This window comes from Perna viridis, chromosome 6, assembly GCF_037379345.1.
Source record: "Perna viridis isolate PV_CMFRI_1.1 ecotype Kerala chromosome 6, ASM3737934v1, whole genome shotgun sequence".
Taxonomy (NCBI): domain Eukaryota; kingdom Metazoa; phylum Mollusca; class Bivalvia; order Mytilida; family Mytilidae; genus Perna; species Perna viridis.
The window spans coordinates 4,953,268-4,978,998 of NC_142450.1; the positions used below are offsets into that span (position 1 = coordinate 4,953,268).

At 30.9% G+C, this 25,731-nt stretch overlaps 1 protein-coding gene across 4 annotated transcripts in view; it reads left to right on the forward strand.

The window, feature by feature from the left end:
* The window catches only part of LOC148613307 (neuromedin-U receptor 2-like), a 91,451-nt gene that overhangs the window by 43,979 nt on the left and 21,741 nt on the right, over positions 1–25,731 (forward strand). Inside the window, exon 1 of one of the 4 annotated variants that reach the window (XM_088586636.1) lies at positions 16,284–16,933. The exons of 2 other annotated variants lie outside the window; for them this stretch is intronic. In XM_088586636.1, the coding sequence (XP_088442762.1) occupies positions 16,525–16,933 (409 nt within the window). In that variant the 5' untranslated portion in view covers positions 16,284–16,524. Of the gene's footprint in view, positions 1–16,283; positions 16,934–24,064; positions 24,744–25,731 lie in introns of those variants that run through there. One more of the 4 variants, XM_088586637.1, reaches the window with a different exon arrangement.

Here is a 25,731-nt window from a genome sequence, read left to right on the forward strand (position 1 = left end):
AAATAGAAATGAACCTTTTCTGCTACATATCAGGAAGTATGGATTAGACATTTGTAGGAAAGATCCATTCAGTGACATTTATTGATTGAAAGCACGAAACACAATCAATTAAAACAAGACTTTGTATCTATAAACAGCACATAACGTACCTAACACCCGGTCTCATTGGAATACATTTATAGTAAATGATAAATAATTAAAGCTGATATGGGTTTTTGTTAGTAAATGCATTGCATCATACAATTTATAACAGTGTAAAATCATAAACAAATTACTTCCGTGTTTGAAAGGCAGATAATGAGTATTGCTGCAATATAAATGTCAAAAAAAAGAAGGAATTACAATTAAATGTGTTCAAATTTTGAAAACTTTAAGATGCGATGCAAAACAGTTTTTTTTCTATTAGTTAATGGAAAAATTAGACATTTAAAAAGTCTTACGTACATGAACACGTTATTTTGAAGATTTTGATGCCCATTGTGTCCAGTGGTGCCTGTTATGTTCAATTTGCCAACCAATTTTTTTTTATTTCGTTTTTTTTTATATAATCATCCGTATTTTTCTTTTATTAATTATTTTTTTCTGTTATTTCTGCTTCCTTCCTCTAGGTTATTAATTACATTAATCTGAATTTATGTACTTTGCGTTTAAAACGCGGGTAGTTCCTGCTTTTTGCAAGGCTCCACTCATGATGCCCGCTGCTTTAGTTCTCCTATGTTTGTGTAAAATCCTGGAGACAAACATCGGAAAGGTAGAACAACTGTTGGCTTTAACCTATGCCAAGGAAAGATATGATAAATGTGTCAATAGAATGTTTACAAATTCAACAAAAAATTGATTTAGACGATGTTGCACTCCATTTATTAAGATGATACGAGCACGTAATTATCTTTCGCTGTGTTTTATAAAAGTTTATTTTTCATCTTGGTTTCTCGAACTTTTTTGTTCAAACAGATGATAATTTAAAAGAATTACTTACAAATTTGTTAAACAATGATTTTAAGTATCATACTTCTTTGTTTTACCTAACACACAGATGCGTTATCCTTTGTACTGAAGATGGACAAACTGTGTTGGTTTCTTAGTTGTGTTTCATACGTTTTGTTTTAAGTACTTAATTTCACCACAAAAAAAAACCAAACAAACATAACAAAAAGTTCTTAATTTCTGCAAAACAAACGAACTTTCTATTATTATGTTTGTATGCATCTTGTAAGAGAACATTAGATCATATGTACAGCATATCGTACTTTGAAATAACCGTATAATAGGGAATTATGTATTGCATTTAGACGCTTAGTGTCAACTTTAACTCTATTGTTACTTTGTCTTTAAATGAGAGCAATTTCTTCGAATTTTAAATTACCGTTACAACAAGTTTAATGATTCCTTGTGTGCAATTCCTCCTATACTAATTTTGTTATACAATTTTACATCCTTAAGAATAACAGCATTAAATTACATAAAATTGATGTTAAAACTGTTCACTATAATTAACTACAATTTTTTTTCTGCAAACTCCGGAACAGCTTTGACGTTGAAAAGCTCAATTTTTTATTATATTCAAATAGTCTTGTCAAACAAAATTGATCTTGTACAAATGAGGTTATTTGTTTGAAAATATAGAAACATTCTTAACGTCTTCACCAACAAATCCGTTACAACTTGCTTGCATTTGTGCACAACAGTGTCTATAACAACCTACAACCTGCTGCAATTTTTACGCAGATAAGGTTAATATATTGAAAGGCTAATCAAGAGATATATGATTCTAGAGGGAATCAAAATAATGTAATCAGGGGACAAAGATGAGAGAGAACAGACACACACATCGTCAAAGAACATAAAATGACAAAAAATACTTTCAAAGAAACAAAAGTCAATGAGGAAATCGGATTCCAGTAAAAACTGAGAATCTGAACCAGATGCATCGATAAGGTAAGTCGCCCTCAGCTTTTTCAGAAACGCCCAGCGAGTTTCATATAAGAGGTCAAAGAGGAAAGGAATACTACAAGACACGTTGAACATATCAGTCTCGTGATGCAGATGGATACACCGTGACGATGTATGAGTTCACGACAATGGCTTCAATCTTGCATAATTTACTTAAATATGCTACATTTTTTTTATATTTTATGTAAAATAAGTGCATTCTATTTTACCAGCTGAAGCATATCTCCATTCAAGACCTGTGCATGATATTCACGTACATAAAGGTATTATTTACAACAATTTGAACCCATATATTGATATCTAACCAACAATTTTGAAGCTTGGTGTAGTATCCAAGTGTCATTGTGAAATATATTTTCCTGAAACTGGAATCTAAAAATATTGGAGAACAAAAATATTCAAGAAGCATAATACAAAATTCGATTTGAAATTAACATGTTATTTCACGATAGTGGAGTTGTCTTGACTTAACAAAGATATGAATGTCAATTATTTGAAACAATTAGTTGTTGCTTTGCACAGATTCAGAACAAAAATACAAATGTTGTAGATGAAAATAAAGGTCATCTTCAATCATTTTGATTTCGCTGTACTTCATTATTTCTTTCATGAATGAAGCATAACTTTTGGTGTCATCAAACATATTCTGATTATTTTGGTCTTATGGTATAGTGAAACAACATGGCATAAACGATACAACATATAAATTACGATTCATGTTTATTTGCTGTTTAAATAAGTAGTACTCCAGCTAAGAATAATGCAAAATGTGATTCATGGTTGAAAAGGCTACATATTTTTATTTTTAGTTGTGACATTTTGTGTAAAACATTATTGTAAACAGAGAACACAATCGGTTTTTCATATCACACGCCTTCTTAGAAGATAAAAATTATATAAAATGTATTGTTGAAATCGAAATTAAGGGATATAACTATGTACAGTACCTGAACCGATCTGTGCAACAAAAATTGCGGTTGGTCATCGATCACCTATCAGTTTCTGATCAGTCATCGATCCGTCAAACCGACCTATCAAACCGGTGATCGCATCACTTGACCACGGAGCGGTCAATATATTTTACAGTTTTCAGTGTTTTATCTCTCAATTTTACAAATGTTTACATTATGCAATAAATTTGAACGTCAATCTATACTCTTTTTTACATTTGGTTTATTTTTAACGATTCATTCTTCATTTTACACAACAAAACTGCAATCAGATCGGTCACCGGTCATTGGTCATCGATCCGTCAGCGATCAATCAGTCAACGGTCATCCCGTTGCGCGGATCGGTTCAGGGACTGTAATTGACATTCAAATACAATATAATCTATTGGAATTTCAATGCTGATTGCAAATATATCCCCAAAGAGCAGACTGATTTGAATGAATAATTACACATTTCAGAATATAGACCCATAAAACAACTGATTACAAAAATAAAAATATGTAGCATTTTTTGGGTCCATCACATTTTTCGGATTCTGCATGATTCTTACAAAGACAGCTTCTTAAGAACACGAATAAGTACCGACAGAAATATTATAGAAAATACGAATCTTACTTTATATCTTTGATATCTGTTATATTTTTGTGGCATGAAAATGTTCCTAGATTTTCACTGAACTTGTAAAACATAATATACCATGTAACTTATTTTTCTCGAATGGATGTACGAAAAAAACAATTGAACCCTGCTAAAATATTGTTCGTTACTTTGTGTTTGCTGGATTTTTGTTTTGATTTGTTTTGTTTTTATTTTTATTTTGTCTTTTTTATGTTTATGTTTATTTTTGGTTTATTTTGTTTGTGTTATTTTTGTATTGCTTTTCTTTTTCTTTTTTATTTGAGGGGTGGGGTGGAGTGTTTGTTTGTCTTGAGTGGTGAGAGTACATTTTTTTTGTCATTACAAATTAATAAATACATCCGGTATAACAATAATTTCCTATTCAATTTAAAAATTCTTTTTTCAATGTGGGGAAACCTCTTTGTAAACATTCTTCTACGTAGAAATTTCAGTTGATGTGCTAAAAAAAATCCTGATCTTTACCAAGTAGTATTTTATCAAGTGGACGTTGTGACTTATTCTTATTGCTCATTCATCAAGTAGTCAGTTGCATACGAGTATCTATTCAAACAATTCAACTTTGTTTCTCAAACCAAAATGAAACTTAGAACTCTAAACATCAATAACACTCTTATTTGACAGCTCTGGGACTGTTCCCAGCAATGTTTTGTTTTTATCGAATGTAATTGATCAAAGGTATATTCATTATGAAGATTTATATGATAGTAACATAACTGTCTATTCCCTGCAAAGATGTACAACCAAAATATCAAATTTGAACCATCCTTTGTTTTTTTTTTTTTTTACTTCACAGATACATGTATTTACAGAGCTCATTTCGTGAATGGAAATCCAATTCTTCAGGTCTAAAACGATTATTCAAATATCGTAGTTAGTAAGATTTGATCTGCATAAAGATGACCAATGAAACACCGTATGTATAGAGCGCATGTTCACTGCGTTATTATATAAACTTTAAATTCTATTATTACTGATGAGATCAGTTCTGGCAAAGATACTTCTGATTGCGATCCAATCAAAATAATATAACCTTCATCTTTTCATAATTATATTTTCTTCTGAATCATTTAAGCATACTTTAGATATATAAGTGACAACTTTCTGCACTTTTTTTAAAGTTTAATATCATGGCACAATGTAATCAGGAAGGCATTTACCTAAGTACTAGCGAAACAGTAAAAAATCTTCTTTAATTTTAATCTGTAATCATGGCTTGCAAGAACCGGTAAAACATATCGATTTATTCTTCTTTTAAAAATATACTTTATACGATCATTAAATATAGCATACCAATGTGAATTCATCTGTATGAAACAATTATACATTAAACTGTTAATATCAGACACTATTTGAACCTTTTATTTCGCGAATGAGCATTTTTTCTATTTCAATTATACATTTAATGTGCAAAAAAAATAGTCATCACATCGTCTGTTAAAAAAAAGAGCTATTCATACAACCTATGTCATACCCCTTACGGTATCGACTCCAGAGTTACTCTTTACTTCATCGGCTTTGGTAAATTAGTGGTTATTTCTTATGGTTGATATATAATCTGAAATAAATCAACATTTGACTTAATTAATATAAAAATATTAGCATTCGGTACTAAAATGATTAACTTTTCAGATGTACAAGGGCGCAGATTTCTAAATCATTCTTTTAAAAGGAAAACGAACGCAAAGAAAGCAACATTATCTTCTGTTTATTCTTTTAGTTTCAAGACGGTCATTCAGAATCCTTTTTTAAGATATTGACAGAGAAATGCTTGCTTCTGGTATGTTGTAAAAAGATGTTTGAGTATATAAAACCACAAATCAAACCAGTCTTGTGGAAAAAAAAATAAACATTGGACATTCATGTTTGATAATAGAGATGGCATATTTAAAAATATTGTAAAGATATAGATTGTATAGGCTCACAATCTACTCATTTTCTTTCTAAGTGAGGCATCATGATTGAATACTGAAAATCCGAATTATTGCATTGTCGCTTCAGTTGAAAAAGTGACTTTTAATTTGGAATATTAAAAAAAAACTCCAAATATTTATTGTTAAAAATTAACAATGCACAATTATTTTTTGCGATTTGTAGTCAGTCGCATTTTTTTTCGCAATTAGCATGTACATGTACTTAAGTATTACTGGTAATTAACAGATCCAATATTCAGTCAAATTTGGTTCGAGGAAGATTCAGAATAACATTTAGATTTTTTCTTGATAAAAGAATTTGATAAGACAAAAGCACAAGATTTTGTATTTCTTAAAAGAAAATAATGCCTTAGGGACTGAACAAACGACACTACATGTACTTAACCTACTTTTTAATATATGTTTTACAAATAACAATTAAATCTTGATATATGTTAAAACTTTACGTGTCTTTTATGAATACCAAAGAAATAAATACTACAACAAGTTTTATGGTCATGCACTACATATGCAAGTCACATCATTCGTTGTCCTTAGCCTACTTTCTAATATTCATTCTGAAAAAAAAACAATACAATCAATATTCATTCTTTAAAACTTTATGTTACTTTTATAAGTGCTTATGGCTACATAAAAATGATAAATCTTATAATAAGTTTTATCATCATTAACTAAATGTAAAAGTCACATATTTCTTAAAATATCTGTCCTTTTTTCAACAAGTTGGTACCTCAAATATATATTTCATTATAAATCCATTACTTATGTGAGTTAGATTAAGGTAATTAATCAATGTTTAACTTGTAATATTGCACTTGTGTCTTAATGGCATGCAATATGAAATTCCAGAAAAAATACCTGGATTAAAATCAGGTTCTCCGAAAACCTAAACATGTCCTGCTTCGACCTGCCATATCGCAAGAGAATATTATCAGGTAATCATCATGACACATGTCAAATACAATTTACACTAGAGCGAAATCATTCTAACTGAGCATCATAAAAAAACGTAATAAATATACACGATGTCTCTCTGACCATATAAAGAGTATGTATTTAACATACAAATCAACGACACTCTAATAAAGATATGCTTCTTCGTTAGGAAAACAAATGACTTGCAAAGCAAAAAGACCAAGACAATCTAATTTCAGTTTTTTTTATCTCTAGCTCTTTGTGAATTAAAAAAAAATCATGTTTCCACCTAAAAAAAGAAACTTTTCCCAAACTTATCTGTTTGAATATGATGACCTGTTAAAACAATTTTTTTTTATAATAAGAAATTGTCAGCATATACCAGAATTCTGTGCTTTTATGATATTTAAAAATGCAATCTACACGCGTGACGGAAATTAGTTTATCATCTTTAATCAATACATAAATCATTGAAACACTTACGTCTGAGCAGTCCAGACATTGCATTCAAATGTGCCATGTTTGATCAATTTAAGTTATAGTTTTCAAACACTTTAACAATGATAAGGAAACAGCATTTGTAGTCTTTATTACTTGCATCAGTTACGCTGCATAAATAGTATGTACTATAAAAGACAACAAAAGATGATTCTGCATTAATGTATTAAGTGCAGAATCAACAAGGGGAATTAAGCGCTTATTGCATGATACGAAATAAACTATAATGCTCCAGTGAGTCAGTTTTTAGTCGGTAGTGTTCAACAAGCAGACCACAAACTGCATTATAACATACACAAACCAAACCAAAATTCAGTACCAAAGATCGTAATACCGTTAAGTAGATGACTTTTACTATGTGTGTGTGTGTGTGTGTGTGTGTGTGTGTGTGTGTGTGTGAAAATTCGATTGTTAACTATTTATCACGTTTGCATAATTTAAAGACATTGTCTTGAACTTTCTTTTCTTTTCAACAGAGAAACGTAGGTTACATCTGTAATATACGCCGTAATCAATAAACCGATTTGTTCACAAACATGATAATACATTCTTTATTCATATATACATTAGAACGGGAATACTACTGATGAATTTTAATTTATTACTTTCAATTCATAGAACTGTTGCATACGATTAAAGAATATCAGATTTGTGCCTAATATTTTAATTGTAAGAATGTGCAATATCAGTCGAGAAATTGCAATTGAAAATTCAACACCTATTTCCGGCAATAATATTTCATACCAAATATATTTAAGAGGATATCCTTCTGTTTTGGATATATATTCGCTCGCAAATGAATCATTTACAAAAAACCCTAGTACACTTTTACATTCTGATTCAGGAAATTATTCAGAACTTAATTTTGCAAAATATGTTATAAAATTTCTTGGACCAAAAGGAGATAAATTTACACTTGCAGTAATCATGACTATTATATATGTAGTGATATTTCTAAGTGGAGTATTTGGAAATTTATGCACAACTATTGTTATCGTGAAAAGCGTCTATATGAGGAATATCACGAACTATTATTTAGTGTCATTGGCTTTGTCGGATACACTTGCTCTGGTTTTTGGTAAGTAAGACCATTTTTCATGACATGTTTTTGATTTGATTGCAACTTCAGCGCAATAGTGGTCCCTTACGCCACAGGAATTTCTCAAGTAACTTAATTATGATAATGACAGATTAAAAAGATATATATACATCGTAAAATGCCATTCTTTTATAATAAAGGCATAATGTTTGTATGCATCTTTATTGATTTTTGAAGAAAGTAACCGATTAAGTTATATCAAGGTAGAGTGTTTGCCTTCAGTGTGAAAGGTAGTAGGTTACATCTAGGGCAGAATCAAACCAATAACTTATTAACTGAAAGCATATAGCGTTTTCAGAGTTGATTGCATGATTACCAATTTACTGTTCTATTTCCAATGTTTTCTATCACATTAAAATCAAACTCAACAAATCGGAAGAAAAAAAAAGTGTTGTTGATGTATACCGTCTTGTCCTAATTTCAATTAGATATCTGCCATAAAAGGTTTAACCCCAAATAATTCACAGTAAACTGTTTACTTTCATTAGTATAAATAGAAATAAGACTATGTAAACCTTAGAAATAATTAGTTAATGTATTCGATGCAATAAAAAAGGAACACAATTCGCAATGAATACAAATGTTTGTGAAAGGTGTAAGATTCTGGGAAGTATAAAAGACATCTTGGTAGTAAACATAAACTGAAGTGCGAATCATTGTCTCAAATCACGGTATAAACAGTATAAGATAGCAAAATTCTCTTAGCTTCTTGTGAACAGCCATTTGGCGTATTAATTGTTGATATTGTTTTTTTTCTTTCTTGCAACAAGGGTAATTTAACTTTTATGTGTGTCTGGTCAATTTTTAAACCGTAAGATATTTTCTAATAATTTGATTATTAATTTACCTTTTGACCAAAAAAGTGACATGATAAGTATTGTTAAAACTGTCTGGATAAAATGAGTAGTCATACGAAAAGAACTTAAGCAGATTAACCGTATGAAAACCTGTAACATTTATTTGATTAATAATTTTACTTGTTAGCGGTTGGCGCTAGTCTTCGACTAGTTTACAGTGGTGTCTTTCAGGAATAAGCTTTTGTTGATATCTTAATTAGATTCAAATAAAATTGTTTTGGAACGATGGTTCTGTATAATCTACAACTAAGAATAACCACATGCAACTTTTAAAATTTTAATTTTTCATTAACACTTTGCATGAGAGAAATTAAGAATTTAAAGTTTGCAATGCGATCTTTGTTTGAAATTGATCCCTGTGTACTCCCTCCTGTTATGAAGTTATCAAATGATAAATGTCATGTTGTTAGTAAAATAATAAATTAGATATTGCAATAGAGTCATCTTTATTGACTATATTGCACGTTTCGTTTATCTACTTTAGTAAGAGTAATCAAAAGGATGTAATTCAGGGACAAAGACCAGACATGGAAAACAGACATACACAACAAAGAACATAAAGTAACTAAAATCATACATACAAAGAAACAAAAGCAAATGAGCAACTCCACTAAGAACTGGGAGCATGAACCAGGTGCACCGGTAGGGTAAGCGTCCTCTGCTTTTCTAGAAACACCCGCCGAGTTGCTCATAAAAAGTCAAGTCCGGGGTAGACAAAGGAGGAAAGGAAAACTATGACCCGTTGAATAAATCAGTTTTCATGGTGCAGGTAGATACACCATAACGATCCACGAGTTCATGATGACGACCATAAAACTTCTGTAGTGATGAATTCAATCTTGTAACAAGATAACCCTGTTCCAGAAGGCTATTTGTTAGAGTTCTAGTGCGATACAAAAAAATCTGCGTAATTTCGGCAAGCTCTGGCATAACGTATGAGTTGTGATATGAACACTCCATACGCAGGTGCCGAAGGTAACTGTTCAACAAATACGACAATGCATTGGTCTAGTTACTTGTCTAAGGTCTAAGCAAAAGTATATTTTATATCAAATCACGCAATGTCTAATGTTGTAGGCCAGTAAGATATACTTATAGGAAATATCCCATGTTTTGAATATTCCATTATAATGGTGAATACAAACTATTTCTTGTTACAAAATGTACACTGAAATAAATGATAGGTTATATCCGTCGCTCGCTATTATATGAATGGTTGTATGCCAAAAATATGTTGTACATTAAGCGCTGAATAAGAAAATAAGACCTATTCAATAAATGTCAATATTGAGGAACATGTTAATCGATAAATGATATATAATAATTTTAAAAATAGTATTTCTGACAAATCGTTTTATAGATACATTAAGAACCTGAAAAAAAGACTGCACTAATTTAAATGAAACCAGTCCTTAACTATTTAAAGAGCTCAACACAGTGTTAAAACCAAAAACATGATCATTAAAATGTGCGTTTTAGAAGCTGAATAAGAAACACGTGCCTATATTGTACCATGCAATGATCAGATTTAAATCATTTTCAGTTAAGGTGGGGGCAGCTTTATCACGTATTGCCATATATGACAAAATTCGGATGTTAATGATGCAACGTTACGTATATTCTTATCAAGATTTTCAAATACAGAATTTTAATTGCTGGGGTTACTGCTTGTTATTTCTTTTAACATCATAAATCTGATTACTGTTCCATTAGCATTTAAGCTATTAAACAAAAGTCTATATGAAACAAACTTTTAAAATCGTCTCGTATTGAAGAAAAATAAAAAAAACTAAAGCAGATTCACCTGAATCAGTGTTTAAGCCTATTACATAATTCTGTCAATAAATATTTCCCTATTGGTTTACTTGTTGTAATTGGTGTAAAATTCTACTTAAGTGCAGTGGCTTTTTTATGAAATGGTTTTAGCGAATTTCCTAATTAATTTTTTATAGAATTGTTTTGTTACTTTTAAGGGGAATATTTTATTAATCCAAGTGCACATTTTTTTCTTCTACGAAAAGGGACGTGTTTATACCTCAGCAAACTTTCTGTTTCTTTTCCATAAGGAAGCGATATTAATTATCGAAGTGGATTTTTTTTTATTTCTCCTGTGTAATTTGCGTCTTTTTTTTCTATTCTCACTACAAGCAGGGTTGTACTTCCCAAGCCCATATCACAGAATGTTTTCGGTTATACGATCCTTGAGTTCATTATCAAAATTAACCTGGTAATAGTATCGTTGTATAAGAAGTACAAACACTGCTATAAAACAGCTTTGTAAAAGTACAAACATTCTTAATTGACATGCAGATCTTTTAAGACCATTTAACACGCAACAAATAAATCAATTGAAATAAAGCTCTGCAGAATAATAAGGATAAATACAGTGTCTAGTCCAAGGGCAGCTGGTTAAGTATCCTGATCCACTTGAAGTACATTTTATCGCAGGAATATAACCGATACTAATTGGAACTATAATCAAGTAACACACAGACAAAATTCATAAGTACAGTACCTCGTTGAATTCCGTGACAAATGAGATAATTATATTTTAAGTATGGCGTTGTTTCGTCTGTCAATTTACACATTGTTACTTCATTCATTAGACTTAAACATCCAATAATGATTTTATTTTACATTTGTTTTATTTTTAAAAAAAAGTGCATTATGTGGATTCCATATCAACAATATATGGTAAATTTGATATGGTATTATACTGGATTCGTTCGAAAGGAAATTCCCAAATTTACATGGACCGGTCATCCATCATTTTACATTACAAAACTGCGATGGGATCGGTCAACGGTCATTTATTATCGATCCGTAAGCGGTCAATCACTCATCGGTCATCGATCCGAACAGTTGCCTGGATCGGTTAAGAGACTGTTATGAAAACCATAATAATTGCAACATTATATACACATGATACTTGTTGTGAATGTTTTGCAATATCGTATATGTTTAACCCCCTTTAAGGTACAAATTCACTACTCATTAACCTTGTTTAAATGCAAACGTGTCTTTAACAAACATAAAAAAAAACAAAAACAAAAACAAAAAGCTTGTCTAAACAAGACATTACATTAAATATTTTCATTATAGATATTTAAGCATCTACAATCTTTATAAACCGAACCCTAGAGTTAAGTTTTACTGTGTTATACTTTTTAACGCGTACTTTCATCAGCGTCATTCTTGTAGATGGCATGAGATATATCTACTTTTTTGCGTCTATATCAAAATGACTACTGTAAAAATGAAGATTAAATGCAACAAACAAACTGAAATTCATTCATAATACAAAGTCGAAAAAAAACAAGACAATACAAATAACTGGATAATAAGAGTTCACACAACTCAAGAGAATTGAAAAAAAACTCCCAAAAACAGGAATGACACACTCAACATTATCATAGACATGCACAAAGTCAATAAAAGTATCTGCTTGAAAACACCGCAAGATAAATTTGGGAAATTAATATTGTGTTATCTTTAAATTCTAACATGACGTCCTTTAACAGGCTTTGAGGCCACAACATGGATCGAGTTTCGATTGACATATGAGCAGCATGCGACCTATTGGTCATGGCATTGGGCCTGGCATGTGTGTTCGTGAATTATTGTTCAATTTAATCATGTAAACAAATACGAGCAACATTCCGATGTGCATCAGCTTTCAATCATTTCAGTAGCGTGAATGAACATGAAATTCACATTTAATATTTAGTAATGCTATTGAAAGTTATGTTTTGGAAAAGTTATATTATATTCTGTAAACATCACTTACACACATATCGGGTAGCATTAGCCACGTGTGCCATTATGTATGAAACCAAAACTGACATAGCTAGCGTAAAGAGTACTGTCAAATATGGACAAATATGGCGCGTCTAAGGTGACCGTAATAGGTCACGAAAATGTAATAAATGGATCGCTTTGTTCTAATTTAATCGAAATAAATCACGGAAACCGCATTTTATCATTGTTCTACCAAAGCGCTGACCATTCATGCTGCAGTTTACCGCAAGCGATAGAGTTTCCGTGATTTATTTCTGAAATTACAAGCTTTCCTTTATAACATTTCAAAGTAAAATTCCCAATAAAACTGCTTTGTTTAACAGGATTGTTTGATATATTAAAATTTACTTTTCGTATTCGTCCATTAATGAACATGAATAAGTAAAAGCTTGCAAGATTGAGCTTTAAATTTCAGACCAAGGGTCTTGATTGAAGTATTCTGATGTATAACTTTCTGCTTTTCGAACATATAATGATGGCCGTTTGCTCTGACATTGACCTTTATTATCGGCGCGCTTGACTGGTAAACGCTTAATTTAATCAATCATTTTTTTATTTAATATGAAAAAAATGCTTATTTTAGTATTACTTTGTGAGTATACTTTTGGGTTACGGCTCTAACGATCCACGCCAAACTCCCTACGATTGATTGAAGTGCAATCGGAATTCACTTTTGTAGTTGCCAAAGATAAATCAATACTCAAAATAATCAATTTATTTGAACGTTATTGCTTCGATTAAATTCCTTATCTAACGTATAAAAAAGAACAAATGGAATCGTTTTTCCTACCACATGATTCAAACAATGAAAAAATGCAACATCTGTTTTCCATATGTTCTGAAAATACTTGAAAAGACATATTTTCCCATAGGTTTTTCATATAAGGACTAAGAAATTAATTCATGAAAGGAATCAGATGATAATTTTATGTCTTTCATATGACTTGATATATGGCAAATATGGTTTTCATATATTTAAAAAAAAACAAAAAAACTTTTGTTTCCATGTTCTTTTAAGCAATTTGATTCCACGCATTTAACACCTATGATAACTATTTACCAACTGTTCGACCATGCTTTTTAAGTCGTTTTGTACTGGAGATTAACATGATATGCATGGAAGTGTTATATGGGTAATTATTACCTAACTATAAGGTTTTATCTTGTTTATTAAATATACACATAATTTTCTCTATTTTCAAAATTTATTCAGGACAGGACAATCTATTGCACTGTCATGCACGGTGCAATAGTCTCCTTGAGGAGTATATTGCACTGACCCCATAATGACCTTTATCTTAACCTTTTGATTGGTTGAACTTTTTTAAACTCTTCATTGAATTGGAATTTACACACAAAAAACTCGTGTGTAAAAACGTAGATGTGACTCTCGTCTGCCAATTCGTAAACATGGAGCGGTCAATTATCTATTCCTGGTCGAATGGTTGTCTTTGTGACATATGCCCTTTTTCAATTCTTTATTATATCTCATAGACAAATTAGGTAATAATATACAGTTATTAAATGGGTTGAATGCAATAGACCAGAACATTTGTCCCTTGGTACTGAGAATGATCTAGTGTTCTATTGCACGAGGCCAACGGTTTGTGGTCATCAGCATTGAAAACAGATTGATCAAGTTATGTCGTCTATTGTATATGTGCGATATGTATTATGTAATGGAATGTTCACTTTGTTTTGACGTTTTCCAAATGTGCAATGGCTGGAATTACCTTTTGTGGTTTTCAAAGTTATCAAACTACTTTTTTTTGTCCCAGTCAAAGTATTTTTTAGATAGTTTAAATAGTGTGACGATACAGGATCTGCAAATTTTAGACAGGAAATTATTATAAAATCTGCATTATTCCAAAATGGCTTGGTTTGCATTGTTAGTGGTTATGCATATGATATCACAACTCTTCTGGGAAAAAAGTCATAGCATATTAGTGATCAAAATAAAATATCAGGAAATCTTAATATGTCAAATGTTTAACATTTTTGAACAATAGTACATAATGGATTGCAATTGCATCTGCATCTTACTTGTAATAGCTTACGTGATTCCAACACGGCGTAGTATTATAATAACACAAGGAATCCTTGGCATTTTCTTTTTTTGGTTATTTCCAATCAAATTTCTATTATACAAACAGTTGCAAGTGTCCATGGCTGTTTACGTCTGTGATTTGTTAGGTGAAACACGTACTATAATTACGTTATGTAGAGACAAATAATAAAAATAGGTACTGTTTAGATATCAGATAATATACATATTCTAGAAAATGTCATAGTTTTTATCATTATTTATATTTCATTTATTTTTTACATGATCGTAAAATGATATTCACTATATACATTCTGCAAACCTTGATATAGATAGACTAGGTAAAAATACACCTGTAAATAGTTCTTTTTTATTTAAAAATAATGGTAGGATGACTCCCAAAATTTGTCCTGCTTACAGTTTAAGAAACAATTATTTCATCCCAACTTCCGATCCTAACTTATTTTTAACTAAGTTAATAAAAAGAATTTTTAGGTATCAGTCCCTGTAAGAATCAGGCAGTGGGTGAAACATGGTATAAAAACCCTTACTTTTGAAAGTGTAATTTGACTACTTGCATCATCAGAATCAAGAAAAACAGACAGGATTTTTCATATCATGCTGGACCCTTGAGTTACAATTTTATTGAAATGCACTGTAAATGAACATTTCAAGGGCATATAACTCTGTCAAAAACCCCACTTATCTAGCATTCTATTGAAAATTTTCTGAGCAAAGCTAGTGATGCAGAGGTCAAATAATGATATTTTCAAATATAAAAAGCATCTTTGAGTGAAATCATATTGTCAGATCGGTGTTGTTTTGACATATATGTTTTTTTTCCATTTTTCTCATTTTGCCTGATTCTTACAAATACTTACACTTAATTATAAAACAAAATGCAGAATCTACATTTATATATGTCACAATAAAATGTCTTACGGAAAAGCCCAATTATCGTCTGAGAATATTGGTAAAATCAAATGAATAAGAATTAGATATTTTCACATTGTTAATACGTTTTATCGAATAAGGCTGCTAAAAATAAGACAACAGAACAAATATTGGACACGAACACTCCGCTATTATTTTTCAAACAAATCTGTCAACTGCGTTAGGCATACAAGAACAATCGTACCCTATGATCTTTTTCAGATGTGAGTGAATAAATTTTGATAATTTCTTCCCATATATAACTCATTGTTTGGTGTTAAGTTGAGCCCCAAATGCCATTAATGTTTGTTTGAAACTTAAATTTGCGATTTGTTTTAAAGTAGGTCATCAAAATTAATCTCATTCCTTGCACTAATGGGTATTTAATATTTGAATGAAGAAATACAACTGACGTATTCAAACCAGTACTGATCATGTAGGTCTAATGTTATAGTGAAGACAACATGTCATAAACGATACAACGTCTAAATTTACGATATTTACGATTGACATTTTGTTCGCAGTATAATTACAAACATATATCATTTCCTATGAACATAAGACAACTTGTTCAAAGAGCTAATGTCCTTAGTGTATTTTTTTTAAAACTTATGAATAGGAAAGCTGATATAGGGGACAAATTACATATGTCTTTTATTATATGCAATGCAAGAGAAGCAGCTATAGTACAATACAATGAAATCATACGAGGCATCGAAAAGATAACAGTATATTCTGAATCATGACTTCATTTAAAAGAACGATTTACAAATTCGGCTTTAGGTATTTAGTACAATGAAAGAAACCGATGATTTTACGCATACGAAAATAGTTGGTTCATAGGTGGATATTTGAGGAAATGGGTGCTGGCTGTTGTATTACTTGTAATGATGCACATTGTAAGTGATGGACACAAATAATAGTCAAAAATATGTTTTCGAAAATTCGGACTTGAATTTTCTCAGGAATGTTTCAAACAACGTAGATTTGAAAGACAATATCTTTAAATGGGGCATATATTCGTTTGAAAACGATGATTTACTTACGAGGAATTCTACCATATTTCTTGAATCTGGACCAGAAATCAATTCTTCTATTCATTTAGCGGATTACATTTCAAGATTTCTTGGACCTAAAGAAGACAAATTTCCACTTGCAGTAAGCATGACTGTTATATATGTGATGATATTTCTAAGTGGAGTATTCGGAAATATATGTACCATGGTTGTTGTTTTGAAAAACTTTTATATGAGGACTGTTACGAATTATTATCTGGCGTCGTTAGCATTGTCAGATTTACTTGCTCTTGTTATTGGTAAGTATATCCATTTCAAAATATAAATCCCATTCTTCAAGCATCTTAAATTTTGTTTTCTAAAAGAAAGTCATTTCACTCATTGAAACATGATCGCGTCCCACTTTCGTGTCCTTTTCCTGCGTTCATATCACAACTCATACGTTATGCCAGAGCTTGCCGAAACTAGACAGACTTTTTGTATCGCGCTAGAACTCTAACAAATAGGCTTCTGGGACAGGGTTATGTTGCTACAAGCTTGAAGTCATCACTACAGACGTTTTATGGTCGTCATCATGAACTCGTGGATCCTTATGATGTATCCATCAGCACCATGAAAACTGATTTATTCAACGGGTCATAGTTTGCCTTTCCTCGTTTGTCTACCCAGGACTTGACTTTTTATGAGCAACTCGGTGGGTGTTTCTAGAAAAGAGTCCGAGTTGCTCATTTACCTCTGTTACTTTGTATGTTTGATTTTAGTTACTTTATGTTCTTTGTTGTGTATGTCTCTTTTCCATGTCTGGTCTTTGTCCCTGCATTACATTTTTTTGATTACCACTGTAATCTTGGTTCTCTTGATTACTTTTTCATTACTTTTCCTTAGCGTTCAATGTGCGTTCTCAATATTAAACGTTCGTACGTTCGCACGCAATGCCAAACGCGCAATAAAGTATTTTCCTCGTTAGTTCTCCCTACGAGCGTTACAGAAACCTAACAATAAATCTCATGACCACGAAACAACATAATAATTTTAGTGACAGAAAACGTAATCAAAATACAAAACAAATTACTAACTGTTTTTAATATCCAATAGACAAACCACCAAATAAAATACATTTGTGTAATGAAGTCAGTTGGTAAAGAATGTTACATGATCATTGAATGTAATAAACAGGTGTTAACTGCTCTCTTGAAAGTTTAATGGTAAAAGGAAATACATCGTACCTGACTGTAAAGCATGTTGTACAATTACTTTTCATAAACTTGTTTTGTTCAGTACATGTGTTATTACCCCTATCAATAAAGGGCTAGAGTTTCTTGATTTTTTTAAGGATTTCAGTTGGTTGGTTCCGGCATTGTTTTAAAAGTATTACCGAGAATATGTAACTGTTTTTATTGTTATTTGGAGGAAATAAGATCACATTAAACGATATTTGTAAATGAATCATGGATGCTTTTTTTTGTAAAATGCAATTACAATGTACGTTTTCTGTATATATAACTTTTATCTAGTTGAAAGAAGGTTGATGTCAGTAAATCAAAGAATGTGTTTTATATAAACATGCAGAAGGTGATCTTTCTTGTTTAACTCACGAGTACCCGAAATTATGTATAAATGAAATAGAAAATATATTATTAACAGCAACAAAAGCCATTAAAACTTTTTTATAAGGCATCAAGTATTACTCAAAAGTATAGAAAATTGGAAACATTAGCAAGATTATACGTTTCTCGACAAGGATTGATATTTTTGTCAGAAGTACCGCACATCAGGAAACCGTTTCTACAACAATTCAGAAAAGGAATGAAAAGTTAGTTACTTATCCTATGAATGATTGCGTTAATTTCGGTGAAATAGTAAACTCAAATTACATAAATGTACAACTTGAAAATTAACACATTATTCATCCGTATTCGAAAGGCTTGTTCAATTTTAGAATGCACGTGTTCAGTCTTAAGGACATTAAAGAACTAGCATTACATTAGTCTGATTTATAGGCGATCTCTTGTCCTATATTTCAAGGGACATGATAACTTTGAATGATGTATCCAGAATATAACAAGTAAATTAAAGTTTACGATTTGCGAAACTTAGGGCAAGTAACCTCCCGTACACATATTGCCTTGAAACTTAAACATTTAGTTGCGGGGCATTATTTTCACCCTAAAATCAAATGATACCAAAATCTGAGCATTTTGAAGTTTTGTTGGAAAATAAGTCACCATAGCAACCGCGATATTTAGATTCAGCATGTAATTTTCATACTAGAAACCAAGTTTTATCTAAATCAGTGCATTTTATTTTTTTTTCTGCGGGAAAATTGGTTGCCATTGTAAACTCAGCAAAACAAAACCCCTAAATACCAAATTTCATTGAAAACAGAGCATTTGAAATGTTGGCGGGAAAATCGTTTCCGTACCAACGATCAAAATACCGTCTCCGTCCTTTTGTTTTGAATATCAAACTGTAGTACTCAACAAAAATTGAAAGTTCTTAGACGCCTAAGTTACGAAGATATGACAATTTCCTATATTTTAAAATGTTTTTCTTTTTCGGTAGCAATTTTAAAATGACCGCCTCTTTCGTAGTTTTGAAAAAAGGTACAACTTCAGATTGTGCCAAAGTTTCGTACAAATCGGCCTAACGGTTTCTGAAAATTTTGCCGGAAAAGTTCATTGATAGAAAGACAGATGATGGCGAAAAAAAATAATGATACCTAATGGAGTAGAAACAATAAGTCACCGACACGAAGTGTCGATGATTTAGTAATCTTCAGTCAAACACGTCCGCTTTTATTTGTGAAGTGCACCTATCTACAACAAAAATATGCATTTTTTTTTGTATTTGAATGTTAAACTCTTTATAATGTTATATATCAACACAAGTCATGTTGTGTAGCCTGATTTGTTCAATTTTTTTGTAAACTAAAATGTGTTAAGTGTTTTCTTTCGCGTGTTTGTTTGCTTGTTCTGTTTAATTGTACTTGTTTTTCTTCTGATTTTCTTGTTTTCCCCTTAGGTTTACTGTTATTGTCGTTTTATGCTGGTGCAGAGAGTTATCAATTACATTTTGACAAAATGAAGACGTTTATATGCTTATTGTGTACTGGACAAACCGTTAATTATGAATTCAATCTCCACAAACACACAAAGAGATATTTTACAATTTCAATGAATCTTAAATATTTTACAGAGACTTTTGTATTGTTCATGATATTTTCTTTTGTTAAAAATATAAGGCTACTGATCCCCCTTTGTTGGTTCTTGTGTACCACAAAATAAACTTGTTTCATGTGGATTAAAATTGGCTTGCGCAATTTTGTTGACAAATGTGTCACGTTTTTAAAGTTATCTCTAAACATTAGTGTTTTCATGTTGTTATTTACTGTCAGCAAACGTGACAGGTCAAGAGTACTAACAATGTACATTCAGATATAAGCCTCAAATTAAATCATTGTATTGCATTGTGTGTTAAACAACACAGAATACAGTGGTTTGTTTTTAAATGAAACTGAATCCTGTCGAAAAAAATTCACCAATTAGAATTTTTGCCAAAGTATTTTGTGAAAAAAAATAAAATGAAATAAAAAATCTGGGTCCTCGTCGTCAAACCGACGTCATTCCAGACCGATATTGTATCCTTAGCGACCTTAAATACCAACCTCGTTTAAAACCAAACTTAAGTTGCAGTGAATAACACGGATGGTGTCTTGCAAGGAGCAGGAACTGTACACTCTATCGAAAAATCTACGTCCATTGTTAGTAAACTTTTTTTTCAGTTCTTCTGTGTTTTTCATTTTTATTTGATTGTGTATTCTGTTTTACAGTTTTTTTTCATAACCCTCAATTCCATCGCCAGTTTTACGATTTCTTTTTATTCATTTTTTTTCACGAGTTGTGAAACTCTATATATGTTTAGTATCTACAGTAATTAAAGGTAGGTTGATATCTAAATATCAAATCGGAAGTCCTTTCAGAGATTGATTATTCAGTTAAACAAGATAAAAGCAAATTGTCAAATTGTTGACAATATCTATTTTTGTCCGTTTCGTGTGGCAAAAGTCATCACGATGAAGAAGCTGTATTTGTCATTTTGTCAGCCAAACTATCCTCTTACAAATACAAACCAATAATTACTCCAACAGAAATTCAATCTCAAAATAAAACCTATTAGAGGAACATCATTGACTTATTGGTCCCTGCTTCCTTATAAAAATACTGATACTCAGATTACATATAAAGTTCCAGGTCATTCGTATATTTGTATCATCAATAACAGACAGTAAACAAAACCAAAATCTTTGAACCTGACGTTACAATTTGACAAGAAAAACTAAATGTCTTTCATAAAACCGTTGAAGTTTCTAAGATATGAATTCATGGATGTGAATATCCGGGTTCTACGGAATAGAGTCTTTTTTCACTGGTTGAAATTATACACAAAATAACCAAATCAACATATTAAAATGTTTTGTAAAAATTGTATGCGAAAATTATATGCAGCTTTTTTGTGTTTGATATTCTAAAAACATTACCTATGAAAAAATGAAAACTATTTTGTTTGTTAAGTTTCTTTATGATTCAAATATATACAATTTGAACTTGATGTAGTTGCTTTACTATTCAATATGTTTGATTTTCTTAACTACTATTGTTTAATTTGATAACACCAATGAAATATCAATCGCATTTTGTCCAAGGCACACACCATAACTTTTATTTTCCATTAATGCTAAAACCCCAGAGTAAACCACATTGGTAAAGCATAAATGACAAACCTTTAAATAAAATTCGGCTATACTTCGGCCTAGATAACGTGTTTGGCGACCAATCGGTCGTTGTACCGCTAATGATCCTCATAATTGTTTACCTTAGTAACTGATTAGTAAATGAAAAAGTATTTAAAAAATAAAAGAGATCGGTTAAACAACTTTTCAAAAGATCTACATGAAGAGACGTTCATGATATATTTCTTTACAGCATGTCTAATGGTTATCTGTCATCTATAAGTATATAATTGTTCTTCTTGGTATGAAAAGGCAATCATAAAAAGTAGAACAAAATTGCAGACGTTAAGAAGAATAAGATTTGAAACCGTTCAATTTCTGTAACATCGCCATAGAAACGTAGGACCTTATGCTTAAATGCCTTGGATTTTTTTTTTCTCTCGAATATATGCCATTTCAATTTGCATATTAAATAAAATAAATCCAATCAGCAACGCGCTTATAAAGAACAAATTGTACGAACGTCCCCTTGTCAGAATATCTCTACTCCGTCTATTATGTGAAACACTTTGAGAATACTTATAGGTTTAATTTCATGTCATAACGTTTTAAAATTTTAAAACTTGACCATTATATATGATTAAGCTATTGACGCATGAGTATATAGTAGATGTAGACGTTTTAATAAAAAAAACGATAACAAAATGACCCAGTTAAATTATTTTATGAAAACAAACACATCTGATTTATAGCTATTTACTTTATGATGTAATATTAAACTCATATGTTTCTTTTCCTGATGCTTTCAGACAAAGATGTTGATATTTTATCTTTTGGGAATAACTTCGAACAAATATGTACGCGATTGTAAAACTTAAACACCATTTTATCCGGTGGATTGAATTCAGCTTATGGGAGTATCATTCGGTTCTAAAGCAACAGTTTTGTATTGTATTTTGGTGTTTCAGATTGGGTTTTTTGTTTTCATATATATAAATCAGACAATAAGTGGTTCATGCCTGTAAACAACCAAACAGATTGTATTTTCTTGTTCAGACTACATAACTTACAATGATTTTTCTACATGTTTAGACACCTTGTATCACATCTACCATTGCTTATGGCATTATTTTATATAGATTAAAACTTAACAAGTTGAATAAAAGCTTCAATATATTCACAACGGTTAAATTGTGACTTACATCCCACCTTACACCAAGAAATAACATCTAGTAATAATATACCCCTTTGATCCCATTCCACTAGTACTTGAATTTTAAATGGTTTTATTTAAATCTCTTTCATTCAGTATCCTGCACAGTTTTATACTCAGTATAATACAGAGTAACTTGATTTTCTAAGAATAATTTTTGACATATTTGCATAAATATTGTTTTTAAGAAACGGTATGTTGTCTCTGTCAGATACCGTTTTAAAGAACTAACCACTTCAAAATGGAACAAGTCATTTGTATGTGTGTCATGAACAACTTGTTAGGAAACACAGGATACTTTGGCGATAACTATTGGTTTTATCCTTGAATTGAACAATACCGTCAGGCTGATATGTTAGTATGAGTGATATTTTGTCACAAACAAAAATATGTTAGTCGTATAATATGATGATCTAACCGTTTTAGCGGATACGACACTGGAAGTAATTGTTGTTGTTCAACATCAAAATAGGCAAATATCTCTTTTAAGATAACCTGAACTATCATCTATGTCGCTTTCCTGTCTCCTTCCTTTCCCATCCCTTCGATAATGACTGTACTTGTAACTTCAAATATCCTTCATTCGGAGTATGATTTTGATCATGATCCGAGGATGTATTGGCTTTTGATCGGATTTTTTATGTGTATTGATTATATGTATAACTAAAAAGACCCAAGGGTTCCTGAATTGAAATTATTGCAAGCGTGATTCAATTTTATCTATTAGTTTCGACGTCTTTTTTAAAGACTATGACTGAAATTTAAACGAACGATATTCGATTGATGATGTAGGATAGAAGAGGAAGGTTATCGCTTTATGCAAAGCTTTTCTTTGTACAGTTGGATATTAAAAATCATGTAAGTTGTAATTTCAATTAGAAATTGTTTTAAAAACTGTTTAAGGAGGTAGACCTAGTGCAAGGGGCATGACTCTTACAAATCATTGGAACGTTTGAATTCAGCATTTTACATCCATCTCATGTAAACTTAAAAGTAACTGGGACTAGTATCATTCTGTCTCAAATAAAAGCTTGATAGGCTTTGGTGAAATTGAATGATACAAACATATCACGGATTGTAAGAGTTATGTCCCTTTCCCTAGATCTACCTCCTTAAAAATAAGGTATTCTAGTAATGTACGTACAACTTTATAAATAGAAAAGGTTACGTTTGGACCTTAACATAAGCGCAACAATTTCAATGAGATTTACATTTTCCACTGAATGTATAAACAAAGGAGAATCAAATTTGACAGGCTCTGGATTGATTTCCACAAAGTTACCGTCTAATCAGATTTATCTATTGAACACTACTAGATTATAGAGCGGAAATTCATGAGGAAACCTGTTTTAGTTTCACTGCAAGAATGTAACAGTTAACACATTAAACTGTAATCAATTTTTGAACTTTACTACATAAATTAATTTATTTACAGCTTTCTTTCATTCAATTGCAATAAAAATCACTTTCGTTAGATCCCCGCATACTCGCCAGAGAAGCAATCAAATGGCGGTATTCATTAAAAGACGCAAGTGGTTACAAGCTGTGTTAAAGTTTCTTATATCTACATTTCGGGGGTATGCGATTTTTTTTTCATCACATACAGTTAATGATTTTGGATTATGAATTATTCATTGATCTAGATAGATCATTCGAGGAAAATTAATCAAATTATTTTGAATGGATTCAATGTGTCCAATCATCAATGGGATTATCTTCTTCCGGTACATACTTTTTATTGCATTCCCGGCAAATTGTATTGAGAATTTTAAGTGTTTGCAAATGGTTGGTTCAAGCATACAAATATGATTATTAGACTTCATTAGAAACTCGAGATATTGGCATTTCAAAATGGAAACTTTTGCAAATCTGAATTCTGATTTCGATATAATTGCAAACTGTAGTGAGAACGTTTGCGCACAAACGCAAATTGGTAATGCTTCCTATGACAATCTGCAAAACATAATTATAACAAAGCTCGGAAATAGAAAAAGAGATCCGTTACCCACGATTTGTCTTATATTTATTTATGTGGTACTATTTGTCTCCGGTGTCATTGGAAACTTAACCACATGTATTGTTATCCGGAGGAATAAATACATGCATACAATAACGAATATGTATCTTTCTAGCCTGGCTGTGGCTGACATTTTAATAATTGTGTTAGGTGAGTACTTCATATATGTTTTGTTTTCGTTCAAAAATTAAAATGACAATCAATTCTGTTCCCCCGAATATTATTATCCTGAGCCTTTTCCAAATTTAAATTATGACTTTCTTTCCTTTGCCATTATTTTTTTAATTCACGAAATACTTTTTTTTTTAAATTACAATGTTAAATGATCCTTTTTTATATTCCAAATATTGTAAAAAAAAATGAAAAGCAAGAACATTTTGAAACAAATTGTAAGTATATATACGTGTATTGTTAATTGAGTAACCTTTCTTAGAATCTGAGTAAAATCAAGTAAAAATGAGACATCAAAATCATTATATTAGCCTTTCAATATCATGGACAGACTATCATTGGCTTATGAAATTATGGTATGTATACAACCTTCTGAAATATAAAGTTTGAAATCATCTAACATAATAACGACAGTCTGGAACATATCAACACTGTATTACATTTCGCCCTTTCGGGAAGACTGATATTTGCTGTCCTGTCTCCTTGAAATTGCCGTGATCCAGTTTATATCATAATATTATCCGGAAAAAAAGATACACATAACTGAATATCAAATCACGTGTTTTCTAAACAGATTTCATTTTTTATTATTTCGTATCATTTGGTATATACCGTAATTCCAATTATTGCTGGTGCTAATTATCACTGGTTAGATTATTTTGATATTGTTAAAGCTGGAATAGATATCATATTAACCGATTTAACAAACATAAAACTCATCTGTTTTATCTTTGTAGCTTAATTTAAAGACAAAAACTCATGCAGGCATATTTCAATAGGATCTCTTCTTTTGATAGCTCAAAGTAATTTATTATCAAAGTCAGCCTCTCAATATGTATGAAGCATGTGTCGGAATAATGTTATTTCGTAATACTGAATACTGTTTTCAAAATATTTACATCAGAATTGGAAAACAATAATTGTGTGTAAATATCTTAATAACACAAGATTTCAAAAGTTAGAAACT